Genomic DNA, 27457 nt, shown 5'->3' with positions numbered 1-27457 from the left:
GAGGAATTGGTTGTGAACTTCAGGAAAGGTAACTTGGGCAGGAGCTAGGACAGGTATGTTCCTGTCTCACTGGGATATGAGGCACTGGCTATCCTCTCCTGGTCTAGTCTGCCTTTATATATATATAAAAAATATAAATAATATATGTTTATGTCTGTGGTGGGATTTCAATCTATACCTTAATTCACCAGCATCTCAATGCAAGTCTAGCACTCATCACTTACACTACATAATAACACATTGTATCCCTTCCAGTTCCAGGTTTAGGTATGAACAACATGGCAAGCTCGTACGTGGGGTTGATATTTTGAAGTGAAACGTAATGATGGTATTAAAATGATGTAAGGATGGCCTTCTGGTAGGGTAGAGGATGCAGGGGATTCTACAGGGTCAACCAAAGGTATTATTGTCTTTTTTTAAATGTATTTTTCTATGGTTGCAAGATCCTGCTGGATATTAAGAACTTTAAAGTACTTGATGGGTCTATCCCATCAGCGAGTTGCTCATTGGTGGAAAACTGAAAAGGCTGGACTTTGTGCCGACCGTGATGCTGCCTGCAACAGCGAGGCTTTGGTTCACAAAGGAATGCAGTCTAACAGCAAGTGATCGTTTTAGTCACCTTTCTTGTGATCGCAAAACCCTGTTGGACATTGGGGATGTGGAAGCTGCAAGTCCAATTCATTGGTGTATTGGTGAATGGCGGGTGAGTGCATGGCCTCAGTTGTAGCGATGGCTAGGCCTCAAGCTGCAATGTTGCCTGTTTGCAGCCTCCCAGGGGGTGGTTTCAGAGTCGAGTTCTCCACTGGAGTCCTGGAGGTGGTGTGGCTCTGTCCATGCTGGAGTCAGTACTGCCCCCTAGTGCCCGCTCCGGAGAAAAGAAGCTGTATTGTGTTTAACTGCAGAATGCTGCAACATTCATGGACTCAGGTCTTGGTCTATATTTTTTGTGTGACTGTATTTTACAGGTATCTTATAGCATCGTATATGTGGCTTCTGCTCTGTATGACTGTTGGTACAGCATCCTGCGCTTTGGCCCCGGAGTAACACTGTTTTGTTTGGCTGTAGTAATTGTTATTCATGTATGGCCGAATGACAATTAAACTTGAAACTGGACTTGAAAAGCCACTGTGGATATTTGACTGAACAGACAAAATCATGTTGTGAAATATGTAACTTTGTTTCTCCTGAAGTTTAATTTGTTCAAACTTCGCAAATCTTCAATACTTAAAAAAAGAAGAATAATAGGTCAAAATATTCAGTAAGTAATTTGAACAATTTTTGGATGAATGGAAACTTAATTGGTTAGACTGAGCAACCAGAGAATAATTCCAGCTATCACATTTAATAGAAAAAAATTAAAAATGTGACAGGAATCACAGACGAAGGATTAAATGCAAATTTTTCAGACTGGTGTGCACACATTTAATATGTGAAATCTGACACAGCAGATTACATACGAGTTTCCAAATAAAGTTGTGTCTGATGTACTAACTTTATTTGTTTGGAGATAGGATTATGAATATTATTTAAAATGACTTTTTTTCCTTGGTTTCTTTGTGAGTGATCAATAGAGCTTCTTTTCAACCTTACACATTTTCTCTATATCTTACCAATCCTTCTTATTCCTCTGCATATGATCCCCTGCTTTACAGCGCCAACTGTAAAATGGGGGTTCAATTCCTGCCGCTAAGTCTAAGGAGGTTGTACATTCTCCCTATAACCACATGGATTTCCTCCACATACTCTGCACCCCCCCCACACTCCAAAGGCATACAGCTTAGTAGGTTTACTAAGTCGTGGCCATTCTATGTTGGCGCTAGATGTGTGGCGACATTTGTGGCTGCCGAGCTCAATCCTAGTTGATTTAATTTGATGTAATCAATGCACTTCTCTGTATGTCTTGATGTACATGTGACAAATAAAGCTAATTAAAAAAAAATTATCTTCTCGATCTTCAACAGCATCTTGGGGTTGAAGAGGAGTGGTTTGTACTTCTGTCGGTTCTGAGACGGTCTTTGTGGTATCCACAGATTCTCCCTCAGGGAGTCATGAGAAGGTTAGCAGGGCAGACAGATGGGAAGCACGAGAAGAACCACTCTTATTTCTTTACTCTTTGCTGGCGTCCGCATTCTTCTGATGAAGGACCTCAGTGTCCTCAGGGTCTTCCACGAAGACAGAAAAGCATATATTCCTTGAAGAAACAGAAATATAGCAGGTAACATGGTTTTTCTGCGGCTGCCAGGAGAAATTAAAGATAGTATTAAATCAAAGGGAGAAGTATATAGAAAATGAAAATCAGCAAATTAGTAGAGAAAAAGAAGATAGAATATGGGAGTAAACTGATGAGAGATATAAGAATGAGAAGCACACACAAATAATGGAGGAAGACAGCAGGCCAGGCAGCATGTACGGAGCGAGGTGAACAGTCAATGTTTCAGACGAGACCATCCAGCAAGGTCTGAGGAAGGGTCTTGGCCCAAAACATCATCTATTGATTTCCCCTTAGAGATGCTGCCTGACCTGTTGAGTTCGTCCAGCATTTTGTGTGTGTTGCTCATCTGCAGAACCTCTTGTGTTTCTAATGTAAGAATAAACTTCCATAAGAATGTAAGAAGGAAAAGAACAGTGACAGTAAATGTGGGTCCCTTACAGATCCACATTTACTTTGAATTTTGAACTTTGAAAGATAGATTTTATGATGGGCAATAGAAAAATGACGAAGAAATTAAATTAAGTACATTGTATATGCCTTTAGGGAAGAAAATATAAAGAACCTGTCAGAAATACCTGAGGAGCAGGGGACTAGTGGGGACAAGGAGTTAAATTAAATTAGCATTTAAAAATTTTTAATTTATTTAGAGATACAGCACAGTAACAGGCCCACGCCACCCAACTGCATCCATGTGACCAATTAACCCTCTAACTCGTACATCTTTAGAGTGTTGGGGGGAAACTGGAACACCCAGAGGAAACTCTCTAGGTCACAGGGAGAACATAAAATCTCCTTACAGACAGTGGCGGGAATTGAACCTGGGTAAATGGTGCTGTGCTAATTGCTACACTACCGTGCAATACTAGAAAGTATAATAGTAGAAACTAATAAAAACTATAAATTCCATGGATCCAGCGATCTACTTTATGTCACTGAATTTTGAAAGGAATATCTATTAATGTAGTGGATGTTTTGGTTATCATCTTTCAAAGCAGTATTGATCATTGTGTGGTTTCTACAGATGGAAGGTCAAAGTTAACCCCACAATTTAAGAAAGAAAAGGGATTGGGAAATGGGTAATTACTGGCCTGTTAGCCTGACATTAGTAATTGAAAATCAAAAAATACTACAGATGTGTAACTCTAAAAGCCTGGGGCATGTTCTCACTGTTTGTTAAAGTATTGATGTGGTACTTATGGTGGGAAGTGTCTGCATTTCTTTGAGCTCACTGAAGTCTGGCAGGGGGCTTTGGTTGGTGACTGGTAGTTAATAACAAGTAGATAACTGGTGACTAGTAACTAATAACAAGTAGGGAACAGAAATGATGGGCAGCTTTAGAAAAAGCTGAGGCTAGCAATTATATTTACAGACTTCTGACCATGTTATCTTTCTCTTTGACTCAGAAGTAAAATTCATCAGCAAATTATATTTGTGTGTACCATAAACACTATACGTGCTGAGTTTGCAAACTAGATAATATAAATAAACAGTGATTTTTTTTCCCTTTGCTTTCTCCCATGATCCATTCTCCTCTCCCAGGATCCCGGTCACCCAGTACATGCCCTCTTCCCCTTGTTATCGTCAGGTAGGAGGTACAGAAGCCTGAAGTCACACACTCAACAATTCAGGAACAGCTTCTTCCCCTCTGCCGTCTGATTTCTAAATGCACATTGAACCCATGAACACTACCTCACTTTTATCATTTCTGTTTTTGCACTATTTTTAATTTAACTATTTAATTTAAATAGTTAACTTCTGAGTTATTTAATATACTTTCTGTAATTGATTTGTGTACCTCCCGGGAGAGAGGAGAAGATGGCAGCGTGATGGCAGCGCGTGCGGCCACTTCGGTGATGAATATCTGTTATCTGTCAAGTAGGGTACCGTGAACAATTCTGATTTGATGGAGACAGACGTGAGAGCGCGGAGGAACACCTGGAGAAACTTCTGAAATGCTGGCTTCGCTGCCGCTGCTACTGTGTGGTAACCAGAATCTCTGGAGCTGAAGGCCCCAAATCCTCGGCTTTGCGTGTTTCAGCAGCGGGGGAGAGGTTGAAGGCGCTAGGCAGAGAATGGAGCTCAGGAGGCTGTATTGGAGAGGCTGGTCGGAGGCTTGGAGTTTTCAGATGGATAGACTCAGTGTTGGCTGCTTCCAAGGTATCGGCAAGTTGACGGTGCCTGGAGGTTTATGGCAGGGAGTTTCTCCCTTTTGCCGCCTGCTATCAGGGACTTGGGAGTCGATCGACTCGGGACTTTGAGACTTCTTTTTTACTGTGCCCATGGTCTGTTCTTCATCAAATTATGGTATTGCTTTGCACTGCTGTAACTATATGTTATAATTATGTGGTTCTGTCAGTGTTAGCCTTTGGTCTGTCCTGTTTTCTGTGATATCACTCCGGAGAAACATTGTATCATTTCTTAATGCATGTATGCATTTCTAAATGACGATAAAAGAGGACTGAGTGTTCTCATAATCTAAGTGATTCACTTATTTTTTCTTTCTATATTATGATGTATTGCATTAAACTGCTGCCACTACGTTAAATTTTATGATACATGCCGGTGATAATAAACTTGATTCTGATTCTAATTCCTTCTTCTTCGGCCTTCTCCACCTATCACCTCCATGATTCTCACTTCAACCCCTCTTCCCCCCACACACCTACCTTCCCTCTCACCTGGCTTCACCTATCACCTTCCTGCTTGTACTCCTTTCCCTCCCCCCCCACCTTATTCTGCCTTCTTCCCCCTTCCTTTCCAGCCTGGATGAAGGGTCTTGCTCTGAAATCTCAACATTTTATTCCTCTCCGTAGATGATGAGTTCTTCCAGCGTTTTGCGTGTTACTCCAGATTTCTAACATTTGCAGAATCTCTTGTATTTATGAGCTTTTTCTTTAATATAATGTAACTCTTCACCCAAATCACTCTGTTTTATTTCACTGTATATCTAATGATTGAAAACTTTAACAACAAAAAGATTAAAATTATTTATTCTCAGGAGGTTTTAGGGTTAACTAACATTAGGACAACAGCTTTATACAGCAGGTGGTTAAAGTGTGGAAAACATTTGCCAAGGATAATGGTTCAGCTGCAGCATTTAAAAGAGGGATGAATGTGCATCTGAAAGAAAGTAGATTGTGGGAGCCCAGAAAGAGGGTGGGAGAAGAAGAAATAGCTGGACTGTTCTCATGCAAAGCAGCTGCGACCCAGTGGGTTGAAAGTCGTCCTGCTTGCTGTAACAATTTTACCAGCCTGGGAAATGTGTCAGAGTACAATTTAGAAGATAAATTGCCTTAATGTGTTACTTGCATAATATCACTGTGAAACATGGCCAACATTCTCTTCAGTCATCAGAGGCATAAAGAAAAACTGTTGGCATCTGTTGTTTTGAGAGAACTCCTTTCTTTCTGAGGTCTTGGTTTCAGTGACACTTGTTATTGCCATAATTAATTAATGCTGATGATTCTTGAAGGAAAAACGGGTGATAATGATTCAAGTTACGGATCTTGTCTTCTGGTAAAAGCTCTGAATGCAGTTTTATAATTTATGTATGCTGAACTCTGCTTCTGACTTTAGAAGTGGGAGCTTAACGTTCACACAGTTATTATGTGCAGTAAGAATTAATTTTCCTTTGGGTTGTGGAAATTATTGAATTTTACATGTAGAACAAAAGGTTATGCCCAGTCTGGGGAAATGGGGCAAGTGTTTTTATTGTCTGTAATATTAGCTGCTTAGAAGTTTGGCTCCTCGCTCTAAGCAATTGATATAAACACAAACCAGAGGAATATCACCTCTTATTCCACTTGGGTATACCACAGCCTGAGCATTAACTACTCCTGTTTTATGCAAACTGCTCTCACTCTCTCTCTCTCTCTCTCTCTCTCTCTCTCTCTCTCTCTCTCTCTCTCTCTCTGTCCTTTTCACTCTCCACCTTCACACATCCAACACCTCCAGCCCCCCCCCAACCTGTTTCATCTCCCTCCTCCACTTATTCTATTTCCACATCACCAAACACCCCTCCCACTGGGACACTCACTCTGTTGGGGTCATCTATTGCATCCAGTGCTCCCGGTGTGGCCTTCTCTACATTGGTGAAACCCGATGCAGATTGGGGGACCGCTTTGTTGAGCACCTCTGCTCTGTCCGCCACAACAGACAGGATCTCCCACTTTCCACCCACTTCAACTCTGCTTCCCATTCCCATTCGGATATGTCCATACATGGCCTCCTCTACTGCCATAATGAGGCCAAACTCAGGTTGGAGGAGCAACACCTCATATACCATCTGGGTAGTCTCCAGCCCCTTGGTATGAACATAGAATTCTCCAGCTTCCGGTAATTTCCTCCCCCTCCCTTCCCCTATCCCTATTTCACTCTGCCCCCTCCCCCAGCTGCCTATCACCTCCCTCATGGTACCGCCTCCTTCTACTACCCATTGTGTTTTCCCCTATTCCTTCTTCACCTTTCCTGCCTATCCCCTCCCCCACCCCTTTATCTTTCCCCTTACTGGTTTTTCACCTGGAACCTACCAGCCTTCTCCTTCCCACCCTCCCCGCCCCACCTTCTTTATAGGGCCTCTGCCCCTTCCCTCCTCAGTTCTGACGAAGGGTTCCGGCCCGAAACGTTGACTGATCGTTTCCACGGATGCTGCCTGACCTGCTGAGTTCCTCCAGCGTGATGTGAGTGTTGCTTTGACCCCAGCATCTGCAGAGTATTTTGTGTTTATGCGACACTCACTCTACTGTTCTCATCTGCCCTTCCCATCCACCTTGCTTTTTTCCATGCTCCTCCTCCTTTTCCTATTGGATTCCTTCATCTGCAGCCTTTGTTGTCTCCACCTATCACCTCCCAACCTCTTTTGTTATTACTACGCTTCCCCCTCTGTCTGTCAATCATCCATCCTCACCTAGATTAACCTATCAATTGCCAGCTGTTGCTCCACCTCTTCCCCTCCCTTCTTTATACTGTACTGCCTAATTCCCTCTTGTACCGTATAGCCTACAGTATAATAAGGGACTACTTTATGTTTTAGTAACACATCGTTGAATGCGCTATTAGGCGCGTATTGATCTGTATGTGTGTGCCGAGTTTGGTTTCTGCCAGTAAAGAACCATGAACCTTAGCTCCCATCTCCCACGTTTTTATTAATAGCATTGTTGTGTAACCAGGCCACATACACAACACCTCTACTCTTTCAATGCTGATGATGGGTCTTGACCAGTTCATATCCCTCCACAGACACATATATTAAAAGTCTGAAGTTCAAAGTAAATTTATTATCAAAGTATGTAGATGTTACCACATGCTACCTCGCGATCCATTTTCTTACAGGTATTTACAGGAAAAAAGAAATGCAATAGAATTTTATGAAAAACTGTACACAAACTGACAAGGACTGACAAACAACAGATGTATGAAAGAAGACGAACTGTGCACATAAAAATAATACTGAGAACAGCAGTTGCAAAGAGTCTTTGAATGTGAATGTGTACGTCATAGAATCAGTTCAGAGTAGTGGTGAGTGAAGTTATCCACCCTGGTTCAGGAACCTAATGATTGCATGGTATCAACTGTTCCTGAACCTGGTGATGTGGGACCTAAGGCTTCTGTACCTCCTGCCCAATGGTAGTAGCGAGAAGAAAGCATGGCCAAGATGGTGGGGACCTTTAATGATAAAGTTATTTATTATTATTAGATAACTTGATGATTGGACTGAGACAACTGAACTAAATGCAAACTATATTTAGGCATTTCAAACCCTGCTGCTTATATTTTAATGAGGGTCTCTAGTTCATATCCTTGCTGTAAATGAGACTCTCAAAGTGTATTATGATGATACTGTATGGTAGAGTCACAGAGCACTACAGCACAGAAACATGCCCTTCAGCCCATCTAGTCTGTGCAGAGCTATTATTCTGCCTAGTTCCATCAGCCTTTGAGGTGAATGCAGAAGGCGAGTGAGAGTTTCAGCGCTGACTGTCTGCCTTTTGTTCACTGCTGGAAAAGCAGTCTGTGAGCGTCTTATCACAGTGTGGCTCGCTGTGGCAGATGAGTAGGCCCCTCTGCCTCGTGTGGTGTGCTTCTCTTTCGATGAACGTCAGCGATATTGGAAGATGGTAACGTGGTTCTGTGTTTATAGATTGGACAATTGCGTTTATGAACTGTGGACTTTTTCAGACTTATGGTTTTTATATTATGTGTTTTTGTTAAATTGCCTCTTCCCTTTCTGTTTTGTTGCGCGAGCAGAGGGTGTTTGGGGGTTGATGTTCTGTTAGTTTTTTGTGTGGGGGAGGGTTTGCTTTTTGGGGGTCGATGTTCCTGTTCAATTTTGTGCGAGGGGGAGGGGTTTTTGCGGGGGTGGTGTGACGATTGGGATGCTGTTCGTTTTTGTATAGCGGAGGCGGGCTTGATGTTTCTCTCTCATGACTTGCATGCTCTTTCTTTGCTTCATTGCTATCTGGAGAAATACAAATTTCAGAGTTGTATATGGATACATGCCTTGATAACAAATGAACCTTTGAATCTTTTGAACCTCTGACCTGACTCTAGTCCTTCGTACCACTCCCATTCATGTGCCTACCCAAGCTTCTATTAAATGTTGAAATTGAACCTGTGTCCACAGCTTCTATTGGAAGCTCATTCCACACTCTCACTACCCACTGAGTGAAGAAGTTCCCCCTCATCTTCCCCTTGAACATTTCACCTTTCATCCTTAACCCATGACCTCTAGTTCTCGTCTCACCCAGCCTCAGTGGAAAAACCCTGCTTGCATTTATCTTATCTCTATCCCTCATAATTTTGTATACCTCTAGCAAATCTCCCCTCATTCTCCTATGGGGACAACATATCCAAACTTTTCCTATAACACAGGTCCTCAAGTTGCAGCAACATCCTTGTAAATGGAACAATTGTTACCACTTTGAATAAAGTCACTAGTTATTGGGATATTACTTGGCACAGTTCTCTTATTTTTCTGTGGTATCCTTGAATAAATTATTTCAGTATTGAATCTCACAAACATTCGGGATGCTGTTCTTCTGAAACTGAAAGTAGCAGGACCATTTGCCGAAGACCAGGTTCGTACGAAAACCGAGGAATACATTAACCTACAAATAGAACAAGTGGCAGAAGGTGGTGAAAGAAGGAGGCGTCATCAGCAGGTTCAGGTACCTCGATGCTCTGATTTTATATCCTTTCAGGCATTTTTTGATGTCATTTGTCATAGAGTCATAGAAAAGTACAGGTCCGAAACAGGCAGTCCAACCCATCTAGTCCATGCTGAGCCATTTAAACTGCCCTCTCTCACCGACCTGCACCAGAACCATAGCCTCCACACCCCTACCATTCACGTATCTATCCAGATGTCTCTTAAACATTGAAATCGAGCTCATATGTACCATTTGTGCTGGCAGCTCATTCCACACGTTCATGGCCCTTTGACTGAAGAAGTTCCTCCTCATGTTTCCCTTTAACTTTTCACTTTTCACCCCTAACCATGACCTCTGTATGTATTCTCACCCAACCTCAGTGGAAAAAGCCTGCTTGCATTTACCCTATCTATACACCTCATAATTTCGAGTACCTCCATCAAATCTCCCCTCAATCTTCTACATTCCAAGGAATGAAGTCCTAACCAATTCAATCTTTCCGTTTTACTGAGGTTGTCCAGTCCCGGCAACATTCTTGTAAATTTTCTTTGTACCCTTTCAACCTTATTTACTCCTTTCCTGCAGGAAGGTGACCAAAACTGCACACAACACTCCAAATTAGACCTCACTAACGTCTTATACAACTTTACTGTAACATTCCATCTCCTGCACACAGTACTTTGATTTATGAAAGCCAATGTACCAGAAGTGTTCTTTATGACCCCTGTGACACCACACTCAGTGAATTATCTGTATTCCCAGATTCCTTCGTTCTACCACACTCCTCAGTGCCCTCCCCAGTGTTGTACGAAACACAACCTAATGTTGTGTTTCATACAACAGTAAAGCTGTTTATTCCCACCACATACATCATCATGAATTTACTTCATACTGCATGAGGTGACATAATGGTAATATTAGTCATAGTCATAGTCATACTTTATTGATCCCGGGGGAAATTGGTTTTCGTTATTTAGTTGCACCATAAATAACTAAATAGTAATAAAACCATAAATAATTAAATAGTAATATGTAAATTATGCCAGGAAATGTCCAGGACCAGCCTATTGGCTCAGGGTGTCTGACCCTCCAAGGGAGGAGTTGTAAAGTTCGATGGCCACAGGCAGGAATGACTTCCTATGACGCTCTGTGCTGCATCTCAGTGGAATGAGTCTCTGGCTGAATGTACTCCTGTGCCCAACCAGTACATTATGTAGTGGATGGGAGACATTGTCCAAGATGGCATGCAACTTGGATTATTATGAAACTAATAATCAAGAGGCATGTTTAATGACCTGGGGTACATCTTTAACTTCCTTCAAACCATTGAGAAATTTAAATTATGTAAATAAAGCTGTATGGGGACTAAGAAACAACTAGATCGAAGTAGAAACCCATCTGTTTGGTCCTGTGTGTTAACCCAATCCCATATCAATATGGCTACCTTTCTGAAATGGAGACGTGAGACTGCAGACATTGGAATCTGGACAAACTAACAAGATGCTGGAAGAACTCAGTGGGTCAGGCAGCATCTGTGGAGGAAAAATGAATGTTTGACGTTTTGAATCGAGACCTTTCACCTCACTCACTGCCCCCATTTACCACCCACCTCTGTTAACTGGTTTCAATGTCCACCTTCCTTTCCTACCAGATTCTATCATCTTCAGCCCTTTGCCACCTCAGCCTATTGCCTCCAGGCCCCGTCACCACTTCACTCTCCCTCCCTCCATCTGCCGATGACCTCCTCACACCTGAATCTACCTATCCCTTGCTAGCTCTTGCACCAACCCATCCAATCCCCTCTCCTTTTTAGATTGGCTATCTACTCTCAGTCTCTAAGTCCAGATGAATGATCTTGCCCTGAAACATCAATTTGCTTCCACCAATAGTCTTTGAAATGGCCAAGTAAGATATTGCGTTCAAGGGGGATGTAGGAATGGATATGAATAACTGGCATTGTCAGTGACACCCACATCCTCTGAGTGAACAAAAAAATTCAGATCAACACACACACACACGTGCACAATGCTGGAGGAACTCAGCAGGTCCAGCAGCATCTATGGAAAGGAATAAACAGTTGTTGTTTCGGGCCGACACCCTTCTTCAGGACAGGAAAGGAATGGAGAAGATGCCAAAATAAAGATGTGGAGGGAAGGTAAGGAGGACAAGCTAGAAGGTGATACATGAAGCCAGATAGGTGGGGGAAAGGAGGATGAAGGAAGAAGATGGGAGGTGATAAATAGAAAAGGCAAAGGGCTGGAGAAGAAGGAATCCGATAGGAGAAGAGAGTGGAGGGGCACCGGAGAGGTGATAGGCAGGTGACGAGAAGAGGGAAGAGGCCCTAGCGGGGAAATGAAGAAGAGGGAAGAGAAAGGGAAAAATCTCTGTAAGTTGGAGAAATCAACGTTCATGCCATCAAGTTGGAAGCTACCTAGACGGAATATGAAGTGTTACTCCTCCAACCTAAGAGTTCCCTCATCATGGCCAATATCAGTCCAGGAATAGGGATAGGAATTTAAATGGTTAGCCAGTGGGAAGTTCTGCTTTCTGTGGATGGAGCTGAAGCGTACAACAAAGCGGTCTCCCAATTTACGACGGATCTCTCACATGTAGAGGAGACTGCTTCGGGAACACCAGATACAGTAGATAACTACAACAGATTCACAGGTGAACAACAGGAATTCTGCAGATGCTGGAAATTCAAGCAACACACATAAAAGTTGCTGGTGAACGCAGCAGGCCAGGCTGCACCTCTTCCTAGAGATGCTGCCTGGCCTGCCAGATTCACAGGTGAATGTTGTCTCACCTGGAAGGACATGTGTGGGGCCCTGAATGGAGGTGAGGGAGGAGGTAAGCGGGCAGATGTAGTACTTCTGCCACCTACAGGGGTTATTGCCAGGAAGGAGATTAGTGGGGGGGGGGAATGAATGGACAAGGGAACGTAGAAGGTTGAGGGGGGACTTGATAGAGGTATTTAAAATTATGAGGGAGAGAGGTAGAGTTGACGTGGATAGGCTTTTTCCATTGAGAGTGGGGGAGATTCAAACAAGACATGAGTTGAGAGTTAAAGGGCAAAAGTTTAGGGGTAACATGAGGGGGAACTTCTTTACTCAGAGAGTGGTAGCTGTGTGGAACGAGCATCCAGCAGAAGTGGTTGAGGCAGGTTCGATGTTGTCATTTAAAGTTAAATTGGACAGCTATATGGACAGGAAAGGAATGGAAGGTTATGGGCTGAGTGCAGGTCGGTGGGACTAGGTGAGAGTAAGAGTTTGGCATGGACTAGAGGGGCTGAGATGGCCTGTTTCCATGCTGTAATTGTTATATGGTTATATGGAATCATGGAGGGAGCGATCCCAGTGGAGAGTGGGGAGATGTATTTGGTGAGTAGGTCCCACTGAAGATAGTGGAAGTTGCGGAGAATGATATTTTGGATGTGGAAGCTCAAATAATCAGGAAATGATTTTGCTTTCATTTTGTTCTTTATTACTGAAGAAGTACACTCAGTGACTGTTTTATTAGGTACACCTGTACCCTGCTCATTAATGCAAATATCTAATCAGCCAATCGTGTGGCAGCAACTCAGTATGGAAAAGCATGCAGACATGGTCAAGAGGCTCACCTGCTGCTCAGACCAAACATCATAACGGAAAAGAAATGTGACCTAGATGACGTTGACTGTTGAATGATTGTCGGTAGCAGATGGAGAGGTTTGAGTATCTCAGAAAAGCTAATCTCCTGGGATTTTCATGCACAACAGTCTCTAGAGTTTACAGAGAATGGTGCAAAAAACAAAAAAAAATCTAGTGAATGGCAGTTCTGTTGGCAAAAGTGCCTTCTTAATGACAGAGGTCAGAGGAGGTTGGCCAGACTGGTTTAAGCTGGTAGGACGGCGATAGTAACTTAAATAACCACACATTGCAACACTGGTGTACAGAATAACATCTCTGAACACTCAACATGTTGTACCTTGAAGTGGAAAGGCTACAGCAGCAGAGGACCATGGAATGTATACTCAGTGGCCACTTTATTAGGTACAAGAGGTACCTAATTAAGTGGCCACTGGGTGTATTTTGGAAGAGTACGTAAGTAGAAGCTATTTGCAGCATTATCTCACATTTGCACAGTGTTTGCTTGTGTAGAAAGTCAATATTTTAAATAATAATGTCTGTCTAATTTATACATTTTACAGTTAGTGCAGAATTGGACCATTCCCTTAAATCCACAAAGGAATCAACTCATCAAGACAAAGACCTTTGAGGTGGCTAGCAGGTAATTGTTTTAGTTAGGTTGTATTTGTTTGATTAATTAATTGCAGGCAGGTGTTGATTGTAGGTTGATGTCACAGGCACTTCTGTTTGTAAATTATCCATAAGACTTTTATCATCTCATCCTCAAAAACACATGTTTGTCTGTATGGTTCATTTGTGTTGGATTAGTAATTGGTTTATAAGTTTTAAAATTATCTACCTCAAAGGACCATGTCTGAGTATACAGAAGGATAAGATTAATGGATGTTTGGACACTAGTAAGTTCATGGAATGGAAAAGTGGATGAGCTTATTGATCACTAATGAAAGATGGGTGAGCTTGGAAGTTCTGGCCTGGTCCCTCCTTCCTTCCTCCTTGTTTATGCTTCTTCTATCCACTCCATAAAATTTTACTTCTCTGGCTAAGTTTTTGGTATTTTTTATATTGTTGATTGTAGGTGTTTATGCTTGTTCTAAAAAGCAATATGGTTATAATTATTCAGTCTTCTTCTTGGGCACTTAGCTCTCAGTGGAACAGAGGCCATCGATGACCTCCTATCTCCATGGTCCAAAGTCGATGGTATGGTTGGAGTTCATCCATGTTTCTGCAATCCATTGTATGCACAGTACAGGGGATTGGCTCATACAGCTTCACCAGAGCCCTGTTGGCTAGCCTTATCCATTTCCAGCTCTCACAACGGGGATGTAGGGTTGGACTTTGAGAGGCATAATTGTTCAGTGATTTTCCTTTTTTGCAGCAAAGAAATTGGAATAAATGTACAAGCCTTCCTTCAGAACAACGAAGTAGTTCCACTATCTATCAGCTACCAGTATTTCTACGCAAGTGTCGAGACTCAAGTTGCAATTGCATCTGTCATTTTGGCTGGAGTTTATATCCTTATTATATTTGAGGTAAGTTCCTTCTGTTTATTGACTGGCTGCATATTATATTCTATTCTATTTCTGCCATTAGAGTGTGCAAAATGTTGGGTAGAATGAACGGGTTTAATAAGACTTCCATGCATTCTGAAATAATTGTAATGCTCTAATTTAGTTATATAACCAAATAAGGTCCCTGTTATTGTGAAACTATTAGCCAATCAGTGTGAAAATCTGAGACAATCTTTGATTTTAGTCACATATGGAAAGCCATACAACTTTTAGAGGAATAATTGGTCATAAAACATTTATGTCAATAATAAGGTGAACCTGCACTAACAGCCAATTTAATCTGGAGAATGTCACTCAGTTTTGCTTGTTCACTGGGGTAAGAGGGAAATTAACTTGAATATGCAATGTTTCTTTTGTACTGCTTTTTAGGTTATTATTTTGTTTGGAAACTCTGGATTTTTACAGGGAGGTAGAAAAGAATGGTTTAGAACAGAGAGGAGGGGGGTTTTTTTTAGCAGGAGGGTGGAGAATCTGTGGAATTCTTTGCCACAATCAGCTGTGGAGGCCAAGTCACTGGGTATATTTAGAATGGAAGTTGATAGGTTCTTGAGTAGTCAGGGCGTCAAGTGTTCTCTGGAGAAGACAGAAGAATAGGCTTGAGAGGAATAATAAGTCAGCCATGATGGAATGATGACATGATGGGACAGAAGGCCCAAATCTGCTCCTACATCTTATGATTTTTTTGGTTTGGGAGAATGATTGGGTTAAGTTTTGAGAACAACACAAAGCAAAGGCTACAATTTTATGTTCTGTGACTCTATGCTGTATTATTTCAGAATTTTGTTTTTAATTATTATTCAATGCTTGCTCCACAGTTTAGAGCACAAAATAAAGGTTGGCTCTCTAGCACAGTACTGCAGGACAGCAGTGGTGAAGGCTGTTGTATCTTAGATGAGTCGTTAAACCATCTTGCTCGTGTGGATACAAAAAGCCCCATAACACACTATTAAAGATGAGCAGCTTAGTTCTTTCTAACCTAGTCACAAATTATCCCACAAACAATATTTCCAGAAGAATATTTTGTTTTTGCTCAGGGACGTTTATGAGGCATGCTGTGATCCTGCTGGGCAGAGGAATCTTTTGGTGTGTCTGCTTCCTTCCAGTGTAGCAGTTGACACTGGCTGGGACAAGAAGATTCATAAGGCATAGGAGCTGAACTAGGTATCTGTCCCATCAAGTCTGCCTTCTCCCTGTAACCTTTGACACCCTTATTAATCAAGAACCTATCAACCTCCATTTTAATTATACCAGATTACTTGGCCTCCACAGCCAACTGTTGCAATGAATTCCACAGATTCACCCCCCCCCCGGATAAAAAAAATCCTCCCCATCTCTGTTCTAAAGGGACATCCTTGTGTTCTGAGGCTATTTCCTCTGGTCCAAGACTCCCCCTCTGTAGGAAACGTCCTCCCCACGTTCACTCTATCTATTCAATATTCATTAGATTTAAATGGGATCTCCCTCATTTTTCTAAACTCCAGCGAGTACAGACCCAGAATCATCAAATACTCCTCATGTGTTAATCCTTTTATTCCCTGAATCAATCTCATGAACCTCCTCTGGACTCTCTCTAAGGCTAGCACATTTTTTTCTGAGATAAGGGCCCAAAACTACTCCCAATACTCTTAAGTACGGTCTGAACAATGCCTTATAAAGCCTCAGCATTACATCCTTGCTTTTGTAACATTGTCCTGTCAAAATTAATGCTAAAATTGCATTTGCTTTCCTTAGCACCAACTCAACCTTGCAAGTTAACCTGAAGGAAATTCTGCATGAGGTCTTCTGCAGACTCCCCGCTCACTTTCTCCAAGTTAAAGGTATGGCAGTGGGAACTTGCCCAGGTCCAAGTTCTCCCTGTCTCTTTGTCACATATGCGGAACGTTCCTTGTTTCAGTCCCATTCAGATCTTCTTCCTCAAATCTTATGTTGAGGACTATATTTGTGCAGCTTTCCGCTCTTATACAGAACATGAAAATGTCTTTATCTTCACTACCAATTTCCACTCAGTTCTCAGCTTTACATGGTCCTCATCTGATTCCTTTCTTCCTTCCCCAGCTTAACATTTTTCCTTGAATCAGGTGATAGACTGGTGACAATTATCCATCATTGGACATGTTAGTGGACCATTGAAGAAATGAAAGGAGGAGGGGCACCAGAGGGAGGTGAGGGGAGAAGAGGAGAAGAGAAGGGATAAGAGGGGAGTCAGAATGGGGGGAGTGGGGAGAAATTACCGTAAGTTAAAAAAATTGATATTCATGCCATGAGGTCAGAGGCTACCCAGACAGAAAATGCTCCTTCAGCCTGAGAGTGGCTTCAGCATGGCAGTAGAGGAGGCCATTGACTGACATGTCAGAATGGGAACAGGAAGTAGACTTAAAATGAGTGGCCACCGGGAAACCCCACCTGTCGTGGCAGGTGGAGTGAAGGTGCTTGACGAAGTTGTCCCTCAATCTATGTCGTGTCTCACTGATGTAGGTGAGGCTGCGCCTGGAGCACTGGATACCGTCAATAACCCCAACAGACTAGCAGGGGAAGCGTTGCCTCACCTGAAAGAACTGCTTCGGGGCCCAGAGAGGATACATAGAAGCAGGTGTAGCACTTGTCCCACACAGAATAAAGAGGTGGGGGGGGGGAAGGAACTGCCCTCTTGTTTTCTTGCCCTTCCATTCCAGTCCTGTTGAAGGACCTCGGCCCAAAATGTCGACTGTTTATTCCTCTCCATAGATGCTGCCTGACCTGCTGAGTTCCACCAGCATTTTGCGTGTGTTACCTTACAATCTTACTTCATTCCAGGCTGAACTGTACCAATTAGCAAGAGCTCTTTGGGGGGGAGAAGCCTGAATTTTATACTATTTTTAAACTAGCCAGAATTGTTGAAGCACTTACAAAACCAGGATTAAAGCCGGCGTTCCTTGTCTAGAGCATTAGGGGACTGAGCTATGCAATGCTGCATACTTTTATTGTGAGTGACGATAATGGCAGCCTCCTACAATGGGTAATAAGAATGTGAAACACAAGTCACGACTCAGAATATCTTCCTCCGGCTGACAGGCTCCCTGTATCCCGCTGATTATCCTAAGTAGTCCATCAATGAACACCGTGTGCATGAGTGAGCTGCATGAGTAATAACCTCAAACAATAAGTCTGTAATAAAGGCACTTGTTCAGTGAGGAAGAGTGTCATTTGCCAAAATATTTTTAAGTTAAAGCTGCGAGACTCTGATGCTGTGCAGGATATGCAACTCAGTGGCCAGTTTATTAGCTACACCTGCTTGTTAATACAAATATCTAATCTGCCAACTCAATGCATAAAAGCATGCAGACATGGTCAAGAGGTTCAGTTGTTCAGACCAAACATCAGGATGGGGAACAAATGTGACCTAAGTGACTTGGACCGTGGAATGATTGTTGATGCCTGGTGGGGTGGTCTGGGTATCTCAGAAACTGCTGATCTCCTGGGATTCTCACACAGAGCAGTCTCTAGAGTTTACAAAGAATGGGGCGATGAACAGAAACCATCCAGTGAGCAGCAGTTCTGTGGGTGAAAATACCTTGTTAATGAGAGAGGTCAGAGGAGATTGGCCAGACTGGTTCAAGCTGAGAGGAAGGCAACAGTAGCTCAAATAACCACACAGTACGCGTTACAGCATCTCTGAACGCACAACACACGGAACCTGCAGCTGAAAAAAGACCATGCCAGAGTGAAAGGTGTACCTAATAAAGTGGGCACGGAGTGCAGTGATCCAATTATAGTTTGATATTCCTCAACAAAGAATAATCAACAGGCAAAATACTCTGAGGGAATGTAAATCACAGTAGAATCATTTCTTTTTGGCACTTCCTCCTTATGTATATTTTATACGTGTTTAATTTTTCATGACTATTAGAAATTAGCTATGAATTTCCAGTTAAGGACATCTTCGTCTGACTTTAGATCTTTTGAGAATCAATTGCTATTATGTTAGACTATTACTTAGTTCACCTTTACCATGTGCAAATACTAGTTTAGTTATTGAACAGTTAGTTGTATGAATAGGTTAGAAGTTTACCCGCTTAATTGTTGTAGTTTTTAAATCCAGTCAATAGCATTTGCTTTCAGATTAACGGGATTAGATTAGATTCTCGCGAGCAAATAGGACTTAAATAGAAGAGATTCTGCAGATGCTGAAAATCCAGAGTAACACACACAAAATGCTGGCGGTAACTCATCAAGTGAAGCAGCATCTATTGAGAGAATAAAGAGTGGCAGTTTCAGGCCAAGAATCTTCATCCGGTCTGGAAAGGAAGGGGGAAGAAGCCAGAATAAAAAGGTGGGTGGGGGGGGGCGGGGTGGCAGGAGGAGAAGGGAAGCAAAGAGATCTGAAGTATACGTTATGATCTGAAAAATCTATCTGGTTACATTACATGGTTTATCATATTCAGGAATACTATTTTCTAATGGAAAATTATTTTCCTTTTAAATCATATTTCCTTTCATCAAATGAGGTTTTATTCCTATCTTAAGCAAGATACTAAAGGCTGGTATTTACTCAAAGTGCATTACAGAAAGAATACTTAACACATTAGAGCAACATTAGCAGGAAAAATCAATCATTCTATGCTTCATCTTATTCAATCAGTTCATAGGTTACAGGCACCTCAACTCTGTTTACCTACTATTACACCTTATCACAGCTCCATATCTATTTTAGTCTTGGAGATGGAAGACACTTTCACTCTTCCTCCTTGGCTTTGATTCTGAGACTGCAGCTTACTATTGTCTTATTTTTACTTCCAGTTTTGCCACCTTGAAAATCAATTGTTTCTTAACCTGTTAATTAACATTCCCTCTCCCTCTCTCCCTCCTTGTCCCAAAAAATATACTTAGCTCAAGTCCCTCTCCTTCTCTCTGTCTCAAAAAATAGAGCCCAAGTCCCACTTCCTCCCACCCCTGTCAGTCTCTTTCCCCCCTCTCCTCTGTGCGTTTCTCTCCCCTTCTGTGCTTGTCTCTTCTCGGTGTGCCCACCATGCCTCAGCTCTTCCCACGCCACTTCCAGTGTCTCCTCACCGAGCGGCTGCAACAGGCCATGCCGTGGCATAGAAGTCTGGCCCGTGCAACATCTGAGGCCAAACAACTCCCCACCCCCCAACACCTCCCTTCGGTCCCACCCATGAACCAATGAACCAGACTTGCAGTATACTACATTCACACCCAGCAGGTTCTTCTGATCGCAGGTTCTTCCGATCATAAGAAAAACGTCCAAGGCAATAATTTGCACCACTTGTTGGACCATGCACTGCCTCAGATGCCTTCTTCCCTGGGTGGCTGTAGCAATTGATGACATGGTGCACAACAAGCCTATGCTGAGCTCAGCCACTATCCAGCAATTTGCTAGTGGGGTAAACTTGCAGTACATGATGTTCTTAATATCTAGCAGTGTCTTGTGATCATTAGAAAGACTTAAAGGACAACCACACAACCAAAACTACCAATGGTGTACCACACAACTACTCTTTAGTACACTATTAAATGCACAGACAGATGAGCTTCTCGGCTTCTGTCCCCTTCTAGTTTTCCCAAACCAGAAAGAACATGGTTTTACTCTTTCTACTTTTTCTGAGACATTTCAATGATTCAAATTCAAGTTTTTTTCCTCCATAATTGTTTAATCTAATGAATGGAACTTAAATCAAAATCAAACACCTTCATTCAGAACTGGAGTAGAAATGTTCAATGCTCAACAGGAATTATTCCAGCAAGAACTATCCATCAGCTGAAAGAAAACATATACCTTACCATTCATACACTTCAGTATCAACACGTGTCCATTGATACAGACAAAGACATAAAATCAAAACATTAGGTTCTGCAAATGCTGGAAATCTAGAGCAACCGATGTAGACTGGGGGATCGCTTCATCACTCCGTCTGCCACAAAAGGCGGTATTTCCCGGTGACCACCCATTTTAATTCTATGTCCCATTCCCATTCCAACATATCAGACAATGGCCTCTCCTACTGCCATGATGAGACCACATTCAGGTTGGAGGAACAGCACCTCATATTCTGTATGGGTAGCCTCCAACATAGCGGCATGAACACTGATTTCTCTAACTTCCCACTACACTCTTCCCTCTTCTCCCTTCTCTCTTTTACTACTCTCCATTCCGGCTCTCCTCTTACCCCTTCTCTTCTCCACACCTGCTTATCACCACATTCTAGTGGCCCTCCTCCTTCCCTTTCCCCCATGGTCCTCCCTCTTCTCTAGTCAGATTCCTGCTTCTTCAGCCATTTACCTTTTCCACCAATCACCTCCCAGCTTCTCACTATATACCACTCCCCCACCCATCCACTTCCCCACCTCACCTGGCTTCACCAATCACCTCCCAGCTTCTCACTATATACCACTCCCCCACCCATCCACTTCCCCGCCTCACCTGGCTTCACCAATCACCTCCCAGCTTCTCACTATATACCACTCCCCCACCCATCCACCTCCCCCCCTCACCTGGCTTCACCAATCACCTCCCAGCTTCTCACTATATACCCCTTCCCCCACCCATCCACCTCCCCTCCCCTCACCTGGCTTCACCAATCACCTGCCAGCTTCTCACTATATACCACTCCCCCACCCATCCACTTCCCCGCCTCACCTGGCTTCACCAATCACCTCCCAGCTTCTCACTATATACCCCTCCCCCACCCATCCACCTCCCCCCCCTCACCTGGCTTCACCAATCACCTCCCAGCTTCTCACTATATACCCCTTCCCCCACCCATCCACCTCCCCTCCCCTCACCTGGCTTCACCCAATCACCTCCCAGCTTCTCACTATATACCCCTTCCCCCACCCATCCACCTCCCCTCCCCTCACCTGGCTTCACCAATCACCTGCCAGCTTGCATGTCAGAATCAGAATCAGAATCAGGTTTATTATCACTAGCAGGTGTTGTGAAATTTTTTAACTTAGCAGCAGCAATTCAATGCAATACATAATAAAAAAAACAAAATAAAACAATAACAATAAACCAATAAGTAAATCAATTTCAGTATACATACATTGAGTGTACTCCTTCCGTTCTTCCCACCTTCTTATTCTGGCTTCTTCCTCCTTCTGTTCTGGTCCTGATGCAGGGTCTCGGCCCAAAACTTCAACTTTTTATTCTCTTGATATTTTGGGTGGGATTCTGTCTTCTTCCCCCTCCCTTTCCAATCCTTATGAAGGTTCTTGGCCCGAAACATCAACTGTGTATTCCGCTCCGCAAGTGCTGCCTGACCTGCTGAGTTCCTCCAGCATTTTGATTTTGTTTGTTCCTCTGGATTTCCAGCGTCCGCACGGTCTTCTGTGTTTACTTCTTAGAGGGAATTCTTATGTACAGCTGATGAAATTTAAAGTACAGAAATGCAAATTGTCAGAAGGATAGGGAGAAGCCATAAAAATGGATCACAAAGGGAAAGCAGGAACTGAGATGGACGTAAACCTTGGCTATATTAGCAGAGGAATAAGTAGTAATACGCGGAAGTGACTTTAAAACTTTGAAAAGCACACTGGACTGTTGTGATTAACTCTACATGTCTGACGACAGCAGATGTCATAGCCTTGCAGCTTGTATGGAGGAAAATGATGAGAGTTCTGCTTCAGCATGGAAACAAACCAGTCAGTCCACCGATCGTCATCTGCCCATGCACACTGATCCCATTTCCATTCTCTCCAATCAACTCTCACCCTTCGGACTCACAATTCTAGGGACTATTTACAGTGGCCGCTTAACCGACTTACCTGCACATTGTAAGGTGGGGGAGGACATTGCTGTACACGTTAATTCCACACAGGCAGACTCGAAGGTTGGATTGAACCAGGGTCTCTGGAGCTGTGGCTCTCCTACCTGTGTCACTGTGTCACCCATAAACATCTTCAACTGAGAGACAAAAAAGTTTTAAAAATTTTTCTCAAAAATTAAAACACATGCGTTGTAAATATCTATTTTGCATGGAGTAACATTGTAATCTCATTGTCTTGAGCAATGACAATAAAGTTCTATTCAATTCTATCCTACCTTTCATGCTCCACTTTCATTAAAATAGTGACAAAGTGTTGAAGGTAGGAAATATCGTAATACTCGTTTCATACGGGCACTGCATCCTGAATGATACAGTGATTCCTTTTCCCTGGCAGGTATTTACTGTGCTCACTCTTGTTAATATATTGCCTAGTACAATTTGGCCTACATGCTTTTAGTGCCGATTTGTAACTGTAGGAACTCAGGCATTCCTAAACCCATTTTCTTGCCCAACAAATTTAAAATAGTTTTAGCAGTTCTAATGAAATGCATGTGTCGTGTTGCAGAAAAACTGGGTGAAACAAACATCCATTGTCTTTCTCTTTAGTTCTCTAGCTGATAAGAAAGACCATAGGTGACTGTTGCTGCAAGAACTTATTACAAATCATATCAGCCAATCTACAATACAATCTGCCTGCAGCATTATATAAGCCTTAATGCACGTAATATAGACAGCACAGATTACCCAAGCCTATATCAATTCTGTTCACAGATTCAGACAAAAATTATCGTTAGCAGCAGTAGTTCACCACTTGGGGGCGCTGCTTGTTTTGCATTACAGTCAGAGTCAGAGAACACTACAGCACAGAAACAGAAAGTTTGGCCCATCTAGCTCAGTCCAAACTATTATTTTATGATTATCATAGAGTGCATCACAAGAGTGGAGAGCTGAAAATCAAAATGCTAAACCCATGTCCAGGCCAAATCTTGGTATACAAATATATATATGTGGAACAGTTGATAGATAAAGCAAAGTTAGAGAAGTGTAGATTAATGTAGATTATGTGCTTTATTCCAGTCCCTTTCTAGCCATTGTGAATGTGACAATGAAGGCTGGAATATTGGAATGAATTCAGAGGGTAGTGGCATTCTTTGTTGAAATTTTAATATGCCAAATTTGAAGGTTCGTATGTTAAAAGCACCAGATAATTAAAGTCAAAGTAGCCTTATTGTTAAAATGCATATATGTTACCATATGCTACCCTGAAATTCATTTTCTTGTAAGCATTTACAGTTAAGAAAAAATACAGTAGAGTTTTTAAAAAATCTATGCATAAGCTGACAAAGATTGACAAACGCCCAATGTGCAAAAGAAATCGAGCTGTGCAAATTAAAATCACACTGAGACCACAAGTTGGAAAAAGTCCGTGAAAGTGAGTCTGTAGGTCATAGAATTAGTTCAGAGTGCTGATGAGTGAAATGATCCATGCTGGCTCCGCAGTCTGATGGTTGAAGGGTAATACTGTTCTTGGCTCTGATAGTGTGAGTTTTAAAGCTTCTGTGCCTACTGCCTGATGGTAGGAGACAGAAGAGGGCAGCTGAATTTACCAGCTGAAGGCATGTCCAAAAATAGGTAGTTAAGTTGTGGGATGAACAATAGGTATGATTAAGGAAAAATCATAGGTTTTCTTAATGATGACATGGAAGCTCATTACAGTTTAATGTACAATGTCAAGATTGCCGTCAATCAAGTTCACGTCCTGAGAAGTGCCAATGAAAGTGAAGGAGTTTCTGACTGGAAAATTGAATTTATCATTAGGACTAAAGATATGTCTTCAGTCTTCCCAATATTGGAGATAATTTCTGCCTATTCACTACTGGATGTTGGAAAAGTTGTTTGTGTTGTGAAAAACTGGCTTCACCAGGAAACACATTGGCCTATGTTTCAGATAAGTTTTTCAAAGAGCAGCAAGGTGTATTAAGAAACTGGAGGAACCAACAATATATCCTGCTTGGTAAATGGGAAGCAATTGAGGGAAGGAATGGGAGAGGAGAGGACAGAAGACTTGATTAGAGGGGAATGTCAGAATCACATCCTGAGTTGGACAAGATCAGAAATCCAGAGTACATGATGTCCTGGTTGATGTTTTACTAGTTTTACCAGGGGAATTATGTACACGACAATTTTCTATAGAATAAATGAGACAGAATACAAGGCTGGAGAAGGATGGGGTGGAAGACGGAGAAAGGAGTGAATAGTTAACCAGGCTGAGAACTTTTTATATCAATGAAGTTGTCAATGAGCTGACAGGTACCTGGGCAAAAGGGTGGGAAGTGTAACGTGTTCAAAATCCAACAAGCCGTTGATATATAGACAGTAAAGTAGAAAGAAAGAAGTTCCATGTCTTTAGTTTCTAGTGTATTGGTGCTGTAATTGAGTTGGCAATCTTCCCAAAACAGTGTCTAGGTGGTGACGATGATAATGTTCATTCTTTCCTATCTGGAATTCACTGTTGTTAAGAGGGAGTGGCAATTTTTCATTGCCCATGCTGCTTTGAAAATGCAGTTTTGAAGTAGACCACATCACTTAACTGGTCTCAGCTATGTTAGACAAAAGCCAGAATCTCCAAGCATTGCACGGACATTTGTTTCAACAATATTGTATCAACTGCTTTGTGGGGTTCTATGTATGCGCAGTATGTGTGAGTGCTAAAAAATATGAAAATCTGTGTCTTTGACAAAGGATAATCATGATAAACAGCAGCTAAACAAGTGCCATCATTATTTGACTGCTCCTGTGGTGTTTCTCATCAGGTTCCATGTGTGAAGTGGGTTCAGTTCATCTCCAAACTAATTTCACAGTAAAATAGTGCTCCTATTTTCTTCCTGCTTTTAGCGTTGCATTTATACACACTTCATTTTGCCTTGACAGGAAGCGAGACTGCCATAGCCCTGCAAAAGAAATGGTATTTTTCTTTTCTCCTGTACTCCACCACGATATTTTAACCTACAGTGTGGTGGCTGGTGTTACGCTTTACAGCGCCCGTGATTGTGGTTCAATTCCTGCCGTCGGCTGTGAGGAGCTTGTTGCCCTGTGCCCATGTGGGTTTCCATGTGGGTGCTCCAGTTTCCTCCCACATGCCAAAGACATGCAGGGTAGTAAGCTGTAGGCATGCTTATGTTGACGCTGGAAGCATGGCGATACCTGCTTGGACTGGGACAATCCTTGACTGGTTTGGTAGTTCACACAAATGATGCTTTTCACTGTACGTTTTGAGTTTTTCAATTACATCTGACAAATAAAGCAACACACATCAAAGTTGCTGTGAACGCAGCAGGCCAGGCAGCATCTCTAGGAAGAGGTACAGTTGACATTTCGGGCCGAGACTGTCGACTGTACCTCTTCCTAGAGATGCTGCCTGGCCTCCTGCGTTCACCAGCAACTTTGATGTGTGTTGCTTGAATTTCCAGCATCTGCAGAATTCCTCGTGTTTACAACAAATAAAGCTAATATTTTTTAAAATCTCACATTCACCAGGCTATGTAACAAAGGAATTCCCTGAATGGTTCATGGTGACAAAGCACTGACCAGTTTTTTCATCAGGGGCATTTAAGAAACTCTTAGATAGCCAGACGGATGATAGAGGAATGGAGAGCTATGTAGGAAGAAAGGGTTAGATTGTTCTTAGAGTAGGTTAAAAGATTAGCACAACATCGTGGCTGAGAGGTTTGTGCTGTGTGTAATGTTATATGTTTTATGCTCATCTACTTCCTGAGTTTTTTGAACAATGATTGTCCTTCAGAGAATTAGAAGAGCCCACCCTGAGGCCAGCAGAACGAGTCTTTCATAGAAACATAGAAAATAGGTGCAGGAGCAGGCCATTAGGCCCTTCGAGCCCGCACCGCCATTCAGTATGATCATGGCTGATCATTCAACTCACAACCCTGTACCTGCCGTCTCTCCATACCCCCGATCCCTTTAGCCACAAGGGCCTTATCTAACTCCCTCTTAAATATAGCCAATGAACTGGCCTCAACTGTTTCCTGTGGCAGAGAATTCCACAGATTCACCACTCTTTGTGTGAAGAAGTTGGTGCTGGGAAAATAAAAGTTATTTTACTTTAATTGAGCCTTTGGACAAGGTAAAATATAAACGTACACCAATATTTGTGCTCCTTGTAGTAAAGGGAGACTTGTATAAGACTTTTCAGATGCTTAGGACATTCTAAAGAACTTTGCAACTGAAGAACTGATTTTGATGCACAGTCACTCTTATAGTGGTAGTGGTGAAATCACTCCAGTCGAGTATGATGTTCTCCTAAGGAGTTGTCTTTTGGTGGGTCCTCAGGTGGCTACAGAGGCTGATCCAGGATTGATATATTCCTGTGGGCAAGAGTCAGTGGCGTCTGTCATTACGGTTGTTCACTCTCTCCTTTCACAACCACTGCTTGCTTTCTGTGGCACAGCAGGAGTTGTTCTCACGTAGCACAGCTCTCTCTTGAGCAGAATTCCTCCAGGTGTATCTACTGAGTGCAACATCTTCCCAGTTTTTAGATGTAATGTTGAATTTCTTCAGGCTGATTTTGATGTTATCCTTAAAGCATTTCCTTTGTTTCCCTGCCACCCGCCCCCCAGACTCGCTGGCTGAACTGATTAGGCTGGCTGCCTTACTGAGGCAGTGAGAAAGTATATAGTAGATAGAGTCCAAAGGGAAGGGTGATTTCTATGATGTGGACACCAAAAGTATTGTCTCTGGCACTGTTTGCAAGATGCTGACTATCAACTATCAGAAGCTGAAGATGAAGGTTCACAATGCTAATGCCCTATTTGATCCTGAGGTGAACTTTAGTCCACATATCTGTATCATAAAGTAACAAGCAATATTTCTTACATACATCGCTGTAACACCAGTGGAATTCACCCAGTGTCAGCTCGCCTGCTGCTGAAAATAGCATTGACTTTATTTCTTGGACTTGAGGGACAGCACATTTCTGAAGAAAAGTAGATGCTGGAAATCTGAAATAAAAGGTGTCGGGAAATGGTTAACATCTGCGAAGGTAGAAAAATCATTAGAGTTTCAGGTCAGTGACCTTTCCTCAGAACTGAGAGAAGATAAAAATCATCAGAGTTTGGGAAAAGGA

At 42.4% G+C, this 27457-nt stretch overlaps 1 protein-coding gene across 1 annotated transcript in view; it reads left to right on the top strand.

The window, feature by feature from the left end:
• oca2 (oculocutaneous albinism II) overlaps positions 1 to 27457 on the top strand; it is a 498511-nt gene that overhangs the window by 131327 nt on the left and 339727 nt on the right. The window contains exons 6-8 of the mRNA XM_063052933.1: positions 9215 to 9378; positions 13550 to 13629; positions 14365 to 14518. Coding sequence (XP_062909003.1) covers positions 9215 to 9378; positions 13550 to 13629; positions 14365 to 14518 — 398 coding nt within the window. The remainder of the gene's footprint in view (positions 1 to 9214; positions 9379 to 13549; positions 13630 to 14364; positions 14519 to 27457) is intronic.

Source organism: Mobula hypostoma, chromosome 7 (assembly GCF_963921235.1).
Source record: "Mobula hypostoma chromosome 7, sMobHyp1.1, whole genome shotgun sequence".
Taxonomy (NCBI): Eukaryota; Metazoa; Chordata; class Chondrichthyes; order Myliobatiformes; family Myliobatidae; genus Mobula; species Mobula hypostoma.
Note: the sequence above shows the minus strand (reverse complement) of the source record. Positions and strands in the feature narration are given on the sequence as shown.